The sequence below is a fragment of the Lycium barbarum genome, chromosome 6 (genome assembly GCF_019175385.1).
Source record: "Lycium barbarum isolate Lr01 chromosome 6, ASM1917538v2, whole genome shotgun sequence".
Classification (NCBI taxonomy): domain Eukaryota; kingdom Viridiplantae; phylum Streptophyta; class Magnoliopsida; order Solanales; family Solanaceae; genus Lycium; species Lycium barbarum.
In genome coordinates this window covers 567,545-580,614 of record NC_083342.1, presented here as the reverse complement: position 1 = coordinate 580,614, position 13,070 = coordinate 567,545, and the positions used below count along the sequence as shown (strand labels likewise).

Here is a 13,070-nt window from a genome sequence, read left to right as displayed (position 1 = left end):
TTGAGCAGAGGAAACTTCATTCCAATTTATGTGATGTAGTTTGACTGGACATAAAATTTAAAAAATAAAAGATTTTTTTTGAATTTTGTGATGTAAAATAAAACAAAAATATTTGTGTGGTTAGAAATCATCTTGTTAATCGTAATAGGTAAATTTTAAAGTAAATTATTAGTATCAAATAATAAAATGTGCATTCTTTTTTAATTAAAAAGGAAAGTACCCCTTATAAATTTGGACAGAGGGAGTAATATTTAATTGTAATAATACTGTCTACATGTTCTTTCCAAATGGGTCCATGGCCAAACTTTTTTTTTTTTTTTTTTGTCTTTTTCCCTATCAAGCTTTCACCCAAATCTTTGATTTTTTCCCTTCAAGAATCAATTTTTTTTTTCTTCACTTTATTTTCTTGTTTTTTTTTTCCCTCTCATTTATTATTATTCCCAACATTAGCCTTTTGTTCATCAATTGTACTATGGGGAAAAGGCTTTCTTCTTATTCAAAGCAAAGTTAGAGTCTTATTGCTTCTGAAAGTTCTTGATTTGAGGTAAAGATTTGATTTTGATTTATGGGTCAATGGATTTAAGTGTTTTTCCAAGTCGGGTATATTAGTTTCGAGGACTTATGGGAAATTTGTGGTAAAGAGCAGATTTTTTCATATTTCTAGTGTTTTTGCTTGTGGAATCTGAATTTGCAACTTACTAGAGAAATGGATTTTTGACTTTGTGATTATTTGAATGGTTGATGCCTGTTCATGGGGAATTCTTGAATTAGTCCATATTGAATAGTAGTTTGTTGTATCTACACCCCTGGGAGGTAGCAGGTATCTGTGAAATAGTTGAGGTGCTAGCAAGCTGACCGGAACACCACTCTCGTTAAAAAAATAATTTTGTTGTATCTGTGCTAATGAGATGTAGCCGGTATTCCGTGAAATAGTTGAGGTGCGAGCAAGCTGGCCTCGACACCATTATCTTTAAAAAAATTATTTTTTTTGTATCTGTGATGGTAGAAAGTAGTAGGTATCCCGTGAAATAGTTGGGATGCGAGCGTGCTGGCCTGGATACCATTGTCGTTAAAACATAGTATTTTGTTGTATCTGTTAAAAGACTAGAAGAGGGGTAAGTGAAGAGAAGGGTAGAGGGGCGGGACCCGTTGTTCCCGAGTTTTGACTATAAGAGGAGTAAGTGGAGAAGGGTAGAGGGGCGGCGTAACCATTATCCCTGAGTTTTGAAGGCTGCGGTTGGTCCTAAGGATTGGCCTCAAATGGATTTTTCCGTCATTTTAAAAAAAGAGAAGAGTACTGAGGTAGCAGGTATCCTTTGAAATTGTTGAGGTGCGAGCAAGCTGGCTTGACAGCAAAGTCATTACAATATATTATTTTGTTGTATCTGTTAACAGACTAGAAGAGGGGTAAGTGGAGAAGAGTAGAAGCCAGAACCGTTATTCCCGAGTTTCGACTAGAAGAGGAGTAAGTGGAGAAGGGTAGAGGGGCGGAACTATTATTCCTGAGTTTTGAAGGCTGCGGTTGGTCCTGAGGGTTGGCCTCAAACAGATTTCTCGATCGTTTTGGAAAAAAGGACTAGAAGAAGAGTGCTGAGGTGGAGGAAGATGAAGAGAGGGAAAGGTGAAGAGAAAGTTATGGGACCTATGTTTCCAAGGCTTCATGTTAATGATACAGAAAAAGGAGGTCCAAGAGCACCTCCAAGGAATAAGATGGCTCTTTATGAACAACTTAGTATCCCTTCCCAAAGATTCAATCCTGGTGATTTGCCTCTTAACTCCAATAACAATGCAAATGTGGTCCCTCCTTACTCAAGCCAGGTAAACCGAGTTCAATTAGCTGTTTTTTACTTCATAAACAAGATACATTCTATATTTTACCAATAGTTTTAGGTCAGGACCTTTTGCTTGAATTTCACTTTTTTTTTATTTTTTTTTATTTTTTATAAACGAGGTGTTTGTGCCAGCTTGCGCACCTCGACTAATTCCACGGGGTACTTGCTGCCTTCCACCATCATAGGTACCGGGTAACTCTGTCCACCAATGCTTGGACATATAGGACGAAATCACCTAGTTTTTTTGCAACCTGGGACCTATGAATTTCCATTGTTATGATCCAGGATATAAGCTGTGGTACATGTCCACTGTCTCAAAGTTAGAGCTATATGCGGTATATAAAAAATTTAGAGAATTTTTTTAAAGCATGTATAGATATTAAGAGGTGCATCACTGTCTCTAAAATTTGATCCCACCTCTACTAAGAAGTAGTTTTGGTTGTTGAGTAGTCAATTGATCTTGATGTAGATGAAAGTTTGGATTGTTATTATTTGTCGTGGCTTCTTTTGCCTCTTTAAATCCCCCCTCCCACCTAAAAGAAAAAGAAAGAAAACGGAAAAAAATAATAGGTTGTTGATTCTTGTTATGGTAGATGGTACTATAGTGGTATTTTGCCTTAACTGACTTGAATTCCAGTAAATTGCTTGAGGATGATAAAAGAATCAATTGTCATCACCTAATCATAGAGTACAATTTTTTTATCATTATCATGGCATCGCTGCTTGTCAATGGTATCTGTTAATTAACCAGTTATCATTATCATGGCATCACTGCTAGTCTATGGTATGAAATGGTATCTGTTAACTTTTTGCTCTTGTGCATCTTTCTTTTCCTTTGAAGGAAGAAGGTTGGGCGGGGTCAGCGGGAAGAGGGGTGGGGGGGTTCAATTCAAGCAGGGCTTACATTGAAATTTTGTCTTCTTTACCGAGTATCAAGAATTTCAAACTACTCCCCAAATTTTTCAGTTAAATTCTTCAATGTGTAATTCTTGGTACTCTGTCATTGTGTTCCCTTTTCTTATCGGTCTCTCTATGTATTTTGATCGTGGAATCCACATTAAATATGTCGTTTCGATGTCCATTTCTTTCTCCTTGTGGTACTCCCTGTGACTGGTTTCACGTTTTCTTGATTTGAACTTCATCTTTCCTGACTGAGCTGTTATTTATATTTTTAGCGCATATATAGTAAGTTTTTCTTGTTGTTCGAATTTGTTATATCTGAGTTCAACTAAATTGTGTAGGGGAATGAACATGAAAGAAGTGTAGTTTCCTCAGGACAGCTTCCTGCATTAGGACATCCAGTTGAGAAGCCACATGGCCGTAATTCTGGTTCAAATACTCCATTGCGGGAAGTTAAGTCTAAAAAGCAAACAGAAAAGGAAGACTTTAGAGTTCCCACTTTTGGTAACTCCAAGGTGGATCAAGGACATGGGAAATTCTATAACAATATGGATATGGAAAAGCTCGCTCCCTTTAATCAGTCATTTTCAGGGTGCTCAAACAAAGAATTGAAAGAAATTACGGGCCTAATTACGAGACAGCATGGTAAAAGCCAGAATGGAGAGACCAATATTGTACGATTGGAATTCAGATCTGATTCTCAAGTTGATTGCACCGTTTTTTCGGGATCTGTCATGGATGTTGATAATGGTAATTCTTCTTTCCATTTGAATGGCTTCTCATCAGAACAGCAGATAAAGCTAACAACCTTATTAATGATACAGACTCCCAGGAAGACAAGGCATGTAAATCGTCACAAACAGGCGAAATGGACCAGTGTGATGACTTATCAGAGACTTCCATGGTGGAGCATTTATCTGAAATGGACATATCTCCTGATGATGTTGTTAGAATAATTGGACAAAAACATTTCTGGAAAGCAAGACGAGCTATTGCCAAGTAAGTTTTGTGTCTTGGTGATAACTTTGATTGATTGTTGCATGTTTGAGCTTACCTGGTCATTGCATGGGCTTACATATTCGTTTGCCCATCTCACGTGATCGCTGTTTGAGTTCTTGTTGTTATATATAGGTCGAGTTGGGCTTCTCTTTTTCCAGCTGTTTTTCAAATGTACATTAGTCTTATATTAGTTTTTTTTTTTTTCATATTGACATTTCGGATACATGAACTTTAAAGAGGTAATCTTTTTTCTGTCTGTTATTTGTTGTCTTAATGCTGCCCCTATTGTCCTGTACAGCCAGCAGAGAATGCTTGCAGTTCAAATATTTGAGTTGCATCGACTACTCAAGGTAAGGCAGTTGTAGATGCCGATTTTGCTTCTAGTATCAGCAGTGAGATTTTTATAGCCTATTTGACCAAATTTTTGGTAAGTTCAAGCACTTCCTTTTTTTGGAAAACGAATACACAAAACATTTTGTTTGGAGATTTGAAGTATTTCGCCGAAAAGAAAAAGTGCTATTGAGCATCAGCAGAAGCAGTTTTTCATAATTCGACTCTTAAAAGTATTTTTTGGAAAGATTGACCAAACACATGCGGCATTTCAATTCTAACAAAAGCGCTTCTCAAATGATTTGGCCAAATACAAACTACTGCAGTTCCACACTACTTTTTCGAAAGAAAAAAAGAAGCAGCAAAGCACCTTTTTTGAAAACTTGGCCAAACAGGTACATTCCTTATTTTTATTAGCTCAAATTTCCTGTTTGTTATTGAATAGGTCCAGAAACTGATAGCTCGTTCGCCAAATGGGATGCTCGAAGATAGTGCTACTTGTCTAGGCAAACCTTTAAAGAAGTTGTCTGATAAAAGAATTTCATTGGAATATTGTGTCGAAGCACCTGAAAATGTTTCGAAGTCCAAGAATGATACTGTAAAGCCTAAATCTAGGATGGAATGCAATGCCGAAAACAATGTAGGAAAGACATCTCCGTCATCTGTACAAAATGGTACCCTACCACCTCCAGAGAATCCACCGCCAACACCTCTAAAATATGACTCCCTTATGAGTCCTTGGTGCTTCAATCAACCTCCGGGGCACCAATGGTTGATACCCGTGATGTCTCCTTCTGAAGGACTCGTATACAAGCCAGTGTATGGAGGTTGTGATCCCCAAGGGTTGACCCCAGTGACGAGAAACTTTTTAGCTCCATCATATGGACTTCCTTTTGCACCTCCGAATGGCCATGGCTACTTTCGGCCTTTTGGCATGCCAGTTATGAATCCAGCAATCCCATCTCCAGGTCAATATCATTCGAACAAGGTTGCTGCAACGGGTTCTCAAGGTCAGTTATCGGTAGGGAGAGCTAATTTTAACATTCAACACCAGAACTCAAGCAACGTTGAGAGTGAGAATGATGGAACCGTGCCAGAGGTTGTGAGCTTGTCTCACTCTAGAGATTCTGAGTTACAGGCCAGCACTGCAAATAATCCCAGTGAAATAGCTCGTGGAGTAGACGTGTGCAACTCTTCTCCAGCTATTGACAATCCCGTTTGTAGGCCTCAGCCTCGTTTTCCCAGCCATCCTTCCCGAGTAATCAAAGTTGTACCTCATAATGCCAGGTCTGCTACAGAATCTGCTGCTCGGATTTTTCAGTCCATACAAGAAGAAAGAAAACAGTATTGACTCAGATTTCTTTCATCTGTAGGTAGTTCTTACTAAATTGACCATGTACTTCATCCAAGGTGATGAAGGTTTTTGGTCTATTTGTTGTTACCTGCTTTGACTGTATTGTTGTAATTGGATTTCAAACTCGGTGAGCCACTTTGTAGATAGCATACCTGAAAATTACCTCATACCATTGTTGCATGATTGTTTCGTCGTCCAGTGCTGACTTCTTCTTTTGAATGGTTATATTTCGAGGTTAATTTTTCCCCACGGGTGTTACTACAACTAATTGGTTATTCGGTTTGATTGATGAACAAAGGAATTTAGTACGGAATAGTAAATTTAGGAACATGACTTTTTTAAACACTTTTTGCTGCACCCCTATCTTTAAAAGGTAAGGGTCGTTAATTATTGTTGTAGTAATAGTGAACTCATTCTATTCTTGGGTTATTTGTTCGACATTCGCTCTTTGGTCTTGAGATATTGTGAAGGATGACAGACAAACTCTATGTTTTAACTTCTTTTTCTTTCTGGTTTAATTATCTGATATCTGAAACTCACTGCTTGATTGATTTAAATCCGCATCGTGGCTGTGGGTAGATCGCTCTTTACAAAAAGATTCTCTATTCGCAGGACTCCAACCCGATACCTCTAGTAGAACCTCAACCATCCCATCATACTCCTTCGTGGTATACGTTAACACTCTTATTTCTGAAATATTGCCATCAAACCATTAGGAGCAATTTAGTGATCTAGTCAGGAGTCAGAATAATATCAGCTAGTGTACGCAATCATATGACAAAATAGTACTTACTAGGTAACTAAGGAGGATTAAGTGGTATCTATTTCTATAAATGGGAAATACCTAAGACATGATTTATAAGATCAAGCACAAGAATACTTCTACATTATTGTTGCATGATATATGAACTATTGGCCTGTGACTGACACAACATTGATCACTTTCCTAATGTGCACGTATACGCTGCTGTCCTCTACTTCAATTTAGCTGTGAAATTTCGCAAATGAATATCGAGTGGGAGTTGGGGTGAACGAATATCGGTCGCAAAATCACTTTTGGAAGCTGCCAAATTGATAGTTTTGATGACTTGAAAAAAGGTCATCTACACCCGTTGCTGTGGACGTGGACCCGGATTGGCCAAGCTTGGTTCCTTGACCCATGGCTCTACCCATGTTACCCATGTAAAATGTAGTAGGCCCTTTGTCTTTCACATCTGACCCATCGGTCAATCCACCCATGATGCCTACGTCTGCAAGGTTGACCTTTGTGGCTGCAGGGTAAACAGAATGTTAAAGTACAATATCTGAATATCCTACAAGTAACTACTACCTGGTTCTACTCTAAAGCTAAGCATACTATGTATAGTCGTAGAGAAACTTACGTGCAGCAATATTCAGATCAATGAGTCCGCGGCTCAATGAATCAGCCCATATTCCGGATCTGACTTGAAAATTATCTTTCTTCGGCGAGGGCTTGGCTTCGAGTGGAGATTTGTCTAATTTGGTAGGAGCCTCCTGATTCCCTCCACTGATGGCATTTTCATTGGTTACTGATACAGGATCAGCATGAGTAACAAATGCACCAAAAGGATCAGAACTACCAAAGTTGTTTAGTGGAACTGCAGCAAATGGATCAACTGTAGTAGTATTCATCTGGACTGATTTTGAAGATCTGACATCGGGTTGAATAACAGGATCTGGTGCAGCGAAAAAATCCATCGTTGAAGAAGCTGCAGGTGAAGAGGAAGACTGGGAAGCAAACAGATCTACACTTATCTGCAGAAAAGACGGGGCCTATTGATAACTATCTAACAAAAAAGTAAATGCAAAGAAGCATAAACCAGACCGAGAGGTTACCCCCACCTCAGACTGTGGTTTCGCCGATACAAAATTGGCATCAGCAAACAAATCAACCTCCGATGGATGATTGGTCACAGTAGAATTATCAGCTGGAACAGGTGTTGGTGCATCCAAGAGGTCACCAATCAAATTTTGCCCAAAGAGATCTACTTGCTCAGAATTTCCTGTGGAAGGCTCTGCTTGTCAGTGAAAAGGAAGTAGTTAATTCCAGATAAACAACTGCACTTCAATCCCAAACTAGCTATAAGATGAATTCTGCATGGAATAGGTTCCAGATGAATTTATTATCAGCAAGGATCTTTCTTTAGCTATTTTGCTTAATAGAAACCAAATCCCAAAAAGGACACGTATATAATCATGAGAAAAGACCATTCACACTACAATGCCACAATGAAGATTTCACTCGATTTATTTTTCATTTCTTTGAAATGTTTTAGGATGGCTTTTTTGTTTGCTCCCAAGTAGTTGGAGAATTGACTTTTTTTCTTTTGTATCGCAAGTCATTCCTTGTAAAAAAGAAATAAGTTCCAGAAGTTCCTGTCAAGCCGCCGCATGTAACATCCAAAGTATTTGGTGCACCTCCTCAACCAGATAAAAAAGTGATTTAAAGATAAAAGTCTTCTCTATGAAACAAAAGGGAGAGCAGGACAAGCAAACCTTGTCTTTGGCTTTCATAACCAATTAACAGCTTTAGCATCTTGTGGTCCAGCCAACATTTTTTTTCCTTTTTTTTTTATTTTTTATGGCATCATAAAGCCAGCATCTTTTACAATTTACTTGGTTTTCCATTTGGAAAGAACCTAACTTTTGTGAGGCCAAAGAAAATTCTTCTACTTCTTCATGAGACCTCTATCTTTTGGCACAAACCACCAGAGTCTATAGAAGTGACACTTCGCGTTTGTATGCAGAACTTTAGTGACATTTAACCTTTTAATGCAAAACATTATGCAGACTTGGAAATTGAGAGCCTTCTAGAAAACATAAAGTAGACTAGCATTGCAAATGTTGAAGATAGATATAAAGATACTTACTAGTACTTGAAGTCCCTCGAGGATCAAAATCATCAAAATCTTCCTCATATTTGCTTGAAGATGCAGCTGCGCCCCGTGAAGGATTAGAACTAGCTTTATCAAGTTTACCTATTTTCTTTGCCGTCTTTGATCCACCAGCTGAAACAGTGTCTTGAACCTTGCTGCAAAAGATCCTCCGATATAATAAAAGGGAGACATGACAAGGTTTAAAAGGAAACAATAGAACCAACAGTGATATAAAGAGGAAAAAATAAAGTTCAAACAATAGAACCATTGCGGAGTTGATTGCCACTTAAACTTCAGTCAATTCGAATGCTAAATCCAACAGTGATATAAAGAGGAAAAAATAAAGTTCAAACAGGTGCGCATAAGCTGCCTAAGCATGTGGGACAGAGAACTAGGTAACAATTGATTCCCAAAAGTAAGCATGGAGTAGACTATGCAGTAACCTATTCAGAAAATTGAAGACCCAATTGAGAAGAGAGTGAAGAAAAAAGAGACAAGTTTCTCTCTTTTAAATGGAAAACAATTAACACAATTCTTTACTCACTCTCTCTCTCTCTCTCACACACACACACACACACACACCCCCCAACAGCCTACAAAGCTGCAGTCCAGTGGCGGTCAAGAAAGCTACAAGAACTTGGCAACTAGACCAATCCTAATGTAGTTACCTTTTGGTGGTAGCTTCTAGGTCCAGAAGTGTGGTAATGATACATTCTGAATCAAACTGAGGAAAGAAGAAAACACGTCACAGGTTCTAGTAGTTCTTTGTCAATTATAATGACCTTCCTGATTATAGAGCAACGCTAACCAAAACAACAAAATAGTAATTCTAACCAACGGTACATGGACAAAGGTACGATTATGCGACGGGTATGCTAAGTTACTAAGAAAGTTTTAGCACATTTGGATGGTCCACAGATGACAGAACATGGCCATAAGTAATCATTCATTCTCATTTAACATGGGTTGGTCGAGGCAATTGAAAAGTCTTGATTTAAACTTGCTTCTTCCAGTAAATCCAGAATAAGCCAGAAACAACTTGGAGCAAAAACTCACGCGGTTGCAATGATATGAGAAAGTTGAAAGAGAATAAAAATAGATCCTTGTTCTCAAGATATGTTGCTCTGACTCTCCAAAAATGTTGTTGCAATAGTGTTGGATCCTCCAAACACGCAGCCAGCGTCATTTTTGAGGAGTCTGAGCAACATAGGTCTCAATCACTGCCAGACTGTTTTTTGGTACTGTTGGCTCTTTTGTTAGGCATATATGTTTTCTTCTTCTGCAGTAAGATTCAAAAACTATATGCATTTGAATGGTTATGAATCAGTTGTAACAATGAATAAGTTGTAACAGACAGTTCGCAACTGTAATGAAAAACAAAAGTAAAAGCGCCTATGCCACAATCCCCAAATATGAATCGCATGAGTTTTTCGAACAAACAGTACATGGTTAAAAAGCTAGAGTATAATAAAATAGAAGGATAAGGTGAAGCATAATGCAGGAAAAGGAATCCAAACCTTCCGTAATGAGAAGACCCCTTCTTTGATTTAAAAGTACTCTGACCAATTTTATCTTCACCATACCGATCCTTTTCCTTGTAGTTATCCTTAAATGAATCACCGTCACTTTTATTTCCAAAACCTCCATACCGATCACCACCCTGAAAGTTGCTGCTGCTACTAAAAGAGGTAGAGTTTGACTTAAATGTTACTCCTGAAGATGACAGTCCAAAGTACCTAAAAGGTGGCATTTCCATTCATGACCGTGCAACTAGTTAGGAGGGACTATTGAGTAATCTAAAGCAAAGGCAGACCTTAAGGCATTTACTTACTTGTCGCGATTTGCAGCAGCTTTATCTCTAACCTCTTGTATCTTTTCCTTGTTATTCAATAGTGCCACAACATTTTCTGCTTTTTTCCGCACATTGATGCCCATATCTTTCCCATTGGGTTCAACATACTCGAAACTTGTAAGAGACTTGAGTTGCAAATGGTAAGAAGGAAATAGGTAAGATACACAGGGGGGAAGGACCATACCCTTTTTTTGGTATAATAGGACACAACTGTCACTTCTGGTACCGGCAAAAGAAATTTAACATAATGAGACGAAAATACATACAGAGATCTGATAGGTGTGTTCTACGATTTCGTCAACTGCACGTTCAGATCCGTGTGCCACCAAATACTCTATAACAGCCAACGACTGGTACCACATCAATTACATATATATTAGACCTTAGACCACAAGTTGTTCGAGAAGGTATAGAAATAACGCTTAAAATTTGAACAATGAAATTGATTGTTAACATTTTAAGGTTTTCTTCTATTTTCTATACGGTTCTTATGTTTTTATAGGCTTAACTACAAATATTTGATACCATAAGTAGATATAGTACACACCTTATAGACATAACGCCAGTTCTTTCCTGTTTCAGGCAATCTTGTCCACAGGACATTCATAACCATCTGACATTCAGAGCTGCAAAATGCACCAGTAAATTGTCAGGTTAATCAACTTACCTTTATGACGACAACAAATACCAAAATCCAAAAAGTAAAGAATTAGCAACTATATTGATGAGGTTGTACAATTTCTTTGTAGCCTGAGCTATCTCAGCCAACGCAGTACCATGGGGGCCCCATGGTTCATCATCCGTAGCATCCAATACCTATTCATGTTAAAATATTACATTATAATCAGACCAATGAAGGGGGAAAGCAAAAAAAAAAAAAAAAACATAGGTTGCATCTTGATTGTTATTACGAGTGAGCACGGTCGGAATAAAAAAGACACTGATCAAGTAGGAAAAAGAAAGCACCCAATATCTAGTTCAGAAAAACTAATGTTCAGATAAATCCTATGTTTCGTAATCAGTAGATGTGCTTAACTTGAGACAATTAGTTCTTAGTTAATCATCTATTGTTATATAGGATCAAGGAACAAATATGAACTCTTTCACTGATAACCATGGTGTCCTAAGCCAGGTTGCGCACACCTCGACTAATTCCACGGGTCTGCTACCTCCACCAGCACAGGTACCGGGGACAAATGGGAACAAATATGAATTACAAACTGAAATAAACGATGTGTTCATCTCTTTTCCCGTCTTTCCCTTTTTTCGTTTGAAATGAGACATGCTGCTTGTTTTTCAGTAGTTGGTGTACAAATTCTTCAGATTCAATTGACTTAAAATCCTGTATTGATTTCTTACTTGGTTATACGCTTGATATGCATTCTACAAGAATACAACAACATACCCAGTGTAATCCCGCAAAGTGGGGTCTAGGGAGGGTGGTTTGCATGCAAAACTTACCCCTTCCCTTGTGGGGTAGAGAGGCTGTTTCTGATAGAACCTCAGCTCGAACGAAAACGAAAAGAATAGAATTTGAAGCAATGTATTAAGTAAAATATAACAGCACAATAACAAGATACAAGGCAAATGAAACAACATATAATAATACACATTGAAGAAAGAAAACTACGCGATTACTAACTAGATACTACTAATAGTGGGAACCCTCAACTACCTACTGATCTTCTAGCCTAATCCTCAGCCTCCACACCTTTCTATAATACATGTAAAAAACTATACTACCTCTGTCCTAATTTATGTGCCCCACTTTCCTTTTCAGTTTGTCCCAATAAAAATGTCAACTTTCTATATTTAGAAAATTTGGATCACAAATTTCAATAGTCTTCCTATTTTTCTTAAATTTCGTGTCTAGTCAAACGATACCACATAAATTGCGACGGTGTGAGTAACTAAAAGTAATTTTTTTTTAAAACTGAAAAATAAAAATCTAAGCTTTTTTACCTTCTGCTCAATCTCAGGAACCTTCAATACTTTCAAATTCACCTCTCTTTTTCTGCAAAACCCATTTTACATTTTTTTTTTAAAATAATAATTAAAATAACACTGCACAATTAAAAATTTCACAAAAAAAAAAAAGACGAGATATTAAAAGGGCTTACATTTCACGCACAGTTTGATCGAATACTTTCATGAAATCCATTATTGGATCTGCAAATCAAAAAATTCAATTAAAAATTTAAGCTTGAATTCATAAAATTATGTAATCGCATCTAAATTTATAAAAAAAAATGATTCTTTTGGATATACTTTGGTAATTTTGGGACCAAATTTTGAGTTTAAAGAAATACCTGAAACTGATGAGATCTCTCCTAACCGATTAAGATGACCAAGTTCGTTATGATTTTGAGTTTTACTTCTTCTTTTTTTTCTTGTTTTTTATTTTAGTTTTTGCTCTCTTTAATAGCCTACTAAGTTTTTTCGAAATCAATTTTTATATTATATTTTACTTGTTTATTTATAGTACAAACAATCAACTTTATGATAGTAAGTTGTTTGCAAATTTACTCCTCTTATAACAATTTTTTTTTTTTTAGTAATATAATAATTAATTATCTTTATAAAAATAGAACGATTGACAATAATAATTATAAAGATTTTGATCAAATATTTGATTCTTTAATACACTGCTTATGACAAAGAATATCATATATATATATATATATAACGCACCCAACCTTTGCGGGCGTCTTATTACCCCCTGATCATTTTAAAAGTGGAATAATTTGCCCTTGAAACGCTATGCCCAGATTTGAAGTATGCAGTGAAATACACGCGCCAACCAGCATTTAACACGTGTATTTTTCATGTAAATCCTTTTTTTTTTTACTAATTTTTCCCTAATTGTTCTTCTTTCTAACATGCTTCCACCATTAAATAATTTTAGA

General features: G+C 37.0%; 2 protein-coding genes across 5 annotated transcripts; one reads left to right on the top strand and one right to left on the bottom strand.

Moving 5' to 3' along the window:
* The first annotated feature begins 347 nt into the window (after positions 1 to 347).
* On the top strand, positions 348 to 5,660 carry LOC132600354 (protein HEADING DATE 3B-like). 2 transcript variants are annotated; one of them, XM_060313433.1, is made up of 5 exons: positions 348 to 1,818; positions 3,074 to 3,482; positions 3,557 to 3,731; positions 4,030 to 4,081; positions 4,507 to 5,660. In XM_060313433.1, exons 1-5 carry the CDS (start codon positions 1,606 to 1,608, stop codon positions 5,410 to 5,412), a joined length of 1,755 nt encoding a protein of 584 aa, XP_060169416.1. In that variant the 5' UTR covers positions 348 to 1,605; the 3' UTR covers positions 5,413 to 5,660. The 2 variants fall into 2 exon arrangements, with proteins under 2 accessions (XP_060169416.1, XP_060169417.1); XM_060313434.1 differs by lacking the exon at positions 348 to 1,818 and adding an exon at positions 1,958 to 2,167.
* A 497-nt stretch (positions 5,661 to 6,157) lies between these two features.
* LOC132600355 (clathrin interactor EPSIN 1-like) lies at positions 6,158 to 12,626 on the bottom strand. Of its 3 annotated transcripts, none has more exons than XM_060313438.1 (12): positions 12,474 to 12,626; positions 12,285 to 12,333; positions 12,127 to 12,178; positions 10,901 to 10,980; positions 10,712 to 10,790; positions 10,431 to 10,514; positions 10,144 to 10,289; positions 9,830 to 10,048; positions 8,307 to 8,467; positions 7,279 to 7,439; positions 6,798 to 7,191; positions 6,158 to 6,686 (listed from the first exon to the last, which is right to left on the bottom strand). In XM_060313438.1, the coding sequence occupies exons 2-12, from the start codon at positions 12,323 to 12,325 to the stop codon at positions 6,466 to 6,468; spliced, it is 1,638 nt and encodes a 545-aa protein (XP_060169421.1). In that variant the 5' UTR covers positions 12,326 to 12,333; positions 12,474 to 12,626; the 3' UTR covers positions 6,158 to 6,465. The 3 variants fall into 3 exon arrangements, with proteins under 3 accessions (XP_060169421.1, XP_060169418.1, XP_060169419.1); XM_060313435.1 differs by having other exon boundaries at positions 7,279 to 7,451; positions 12,474 to 12,625; XM_060313436.1 differs by lacking the exon at positions 12,474 to 12,626 and adding an exon at positions 12,433 to 12,462 and having other exon boundaries at positions 7,279 to 7,451.
* Between the last annotated feature and the right edge of the window lie 444 nt (positions 12,627 to 13,070).

Bases quoted from the DNA above. Each gene is read 5' to 3' on its own strand.
- LOC132600355 (XM_060313435.1), bottom strand. From the start codon at position 12,325: ATGGATTTCATGAAAGTATTCGATCAAACTGTGCGTGAAAT. The intron at 10,791-10,900 runs GTACAACCTCAT...TGCATTTTGCAG, and splicing joins GCTCAGGCTACAAAGAAATT to CTCTGAATGTCAGATGGTTA. The intron at 7,192-7,278 runs GTGGGGGTAACC...TCTTTTCTGCAG, and splicing joins CGGCGAAACCACAGTCTGAG to ATAAGTGTAGATCTGTTTGC.
- LOC132600354 (XM_060313433.1), top strand. From the start codon at position 1,606: ATGAAGAGAGGGAAAGGTGAAGAGAAAGTTATGGGACCTATGTTTCCA. The intron at 3,483-3,556 runs GTAATTCTTCTT...TTAATGATACAG, and splicing joins TGTCATGGATGTTGATAATG to ACTCCCAGGAAGACAAGGCA. The intron at 3,732-4,029 runs GTAAGTTTTGTG...TGTCCTGTACAG, and splicing joins GCAAGACGAGCTATTGCCAA to CCAGCAGAGAATGCTTGCAG.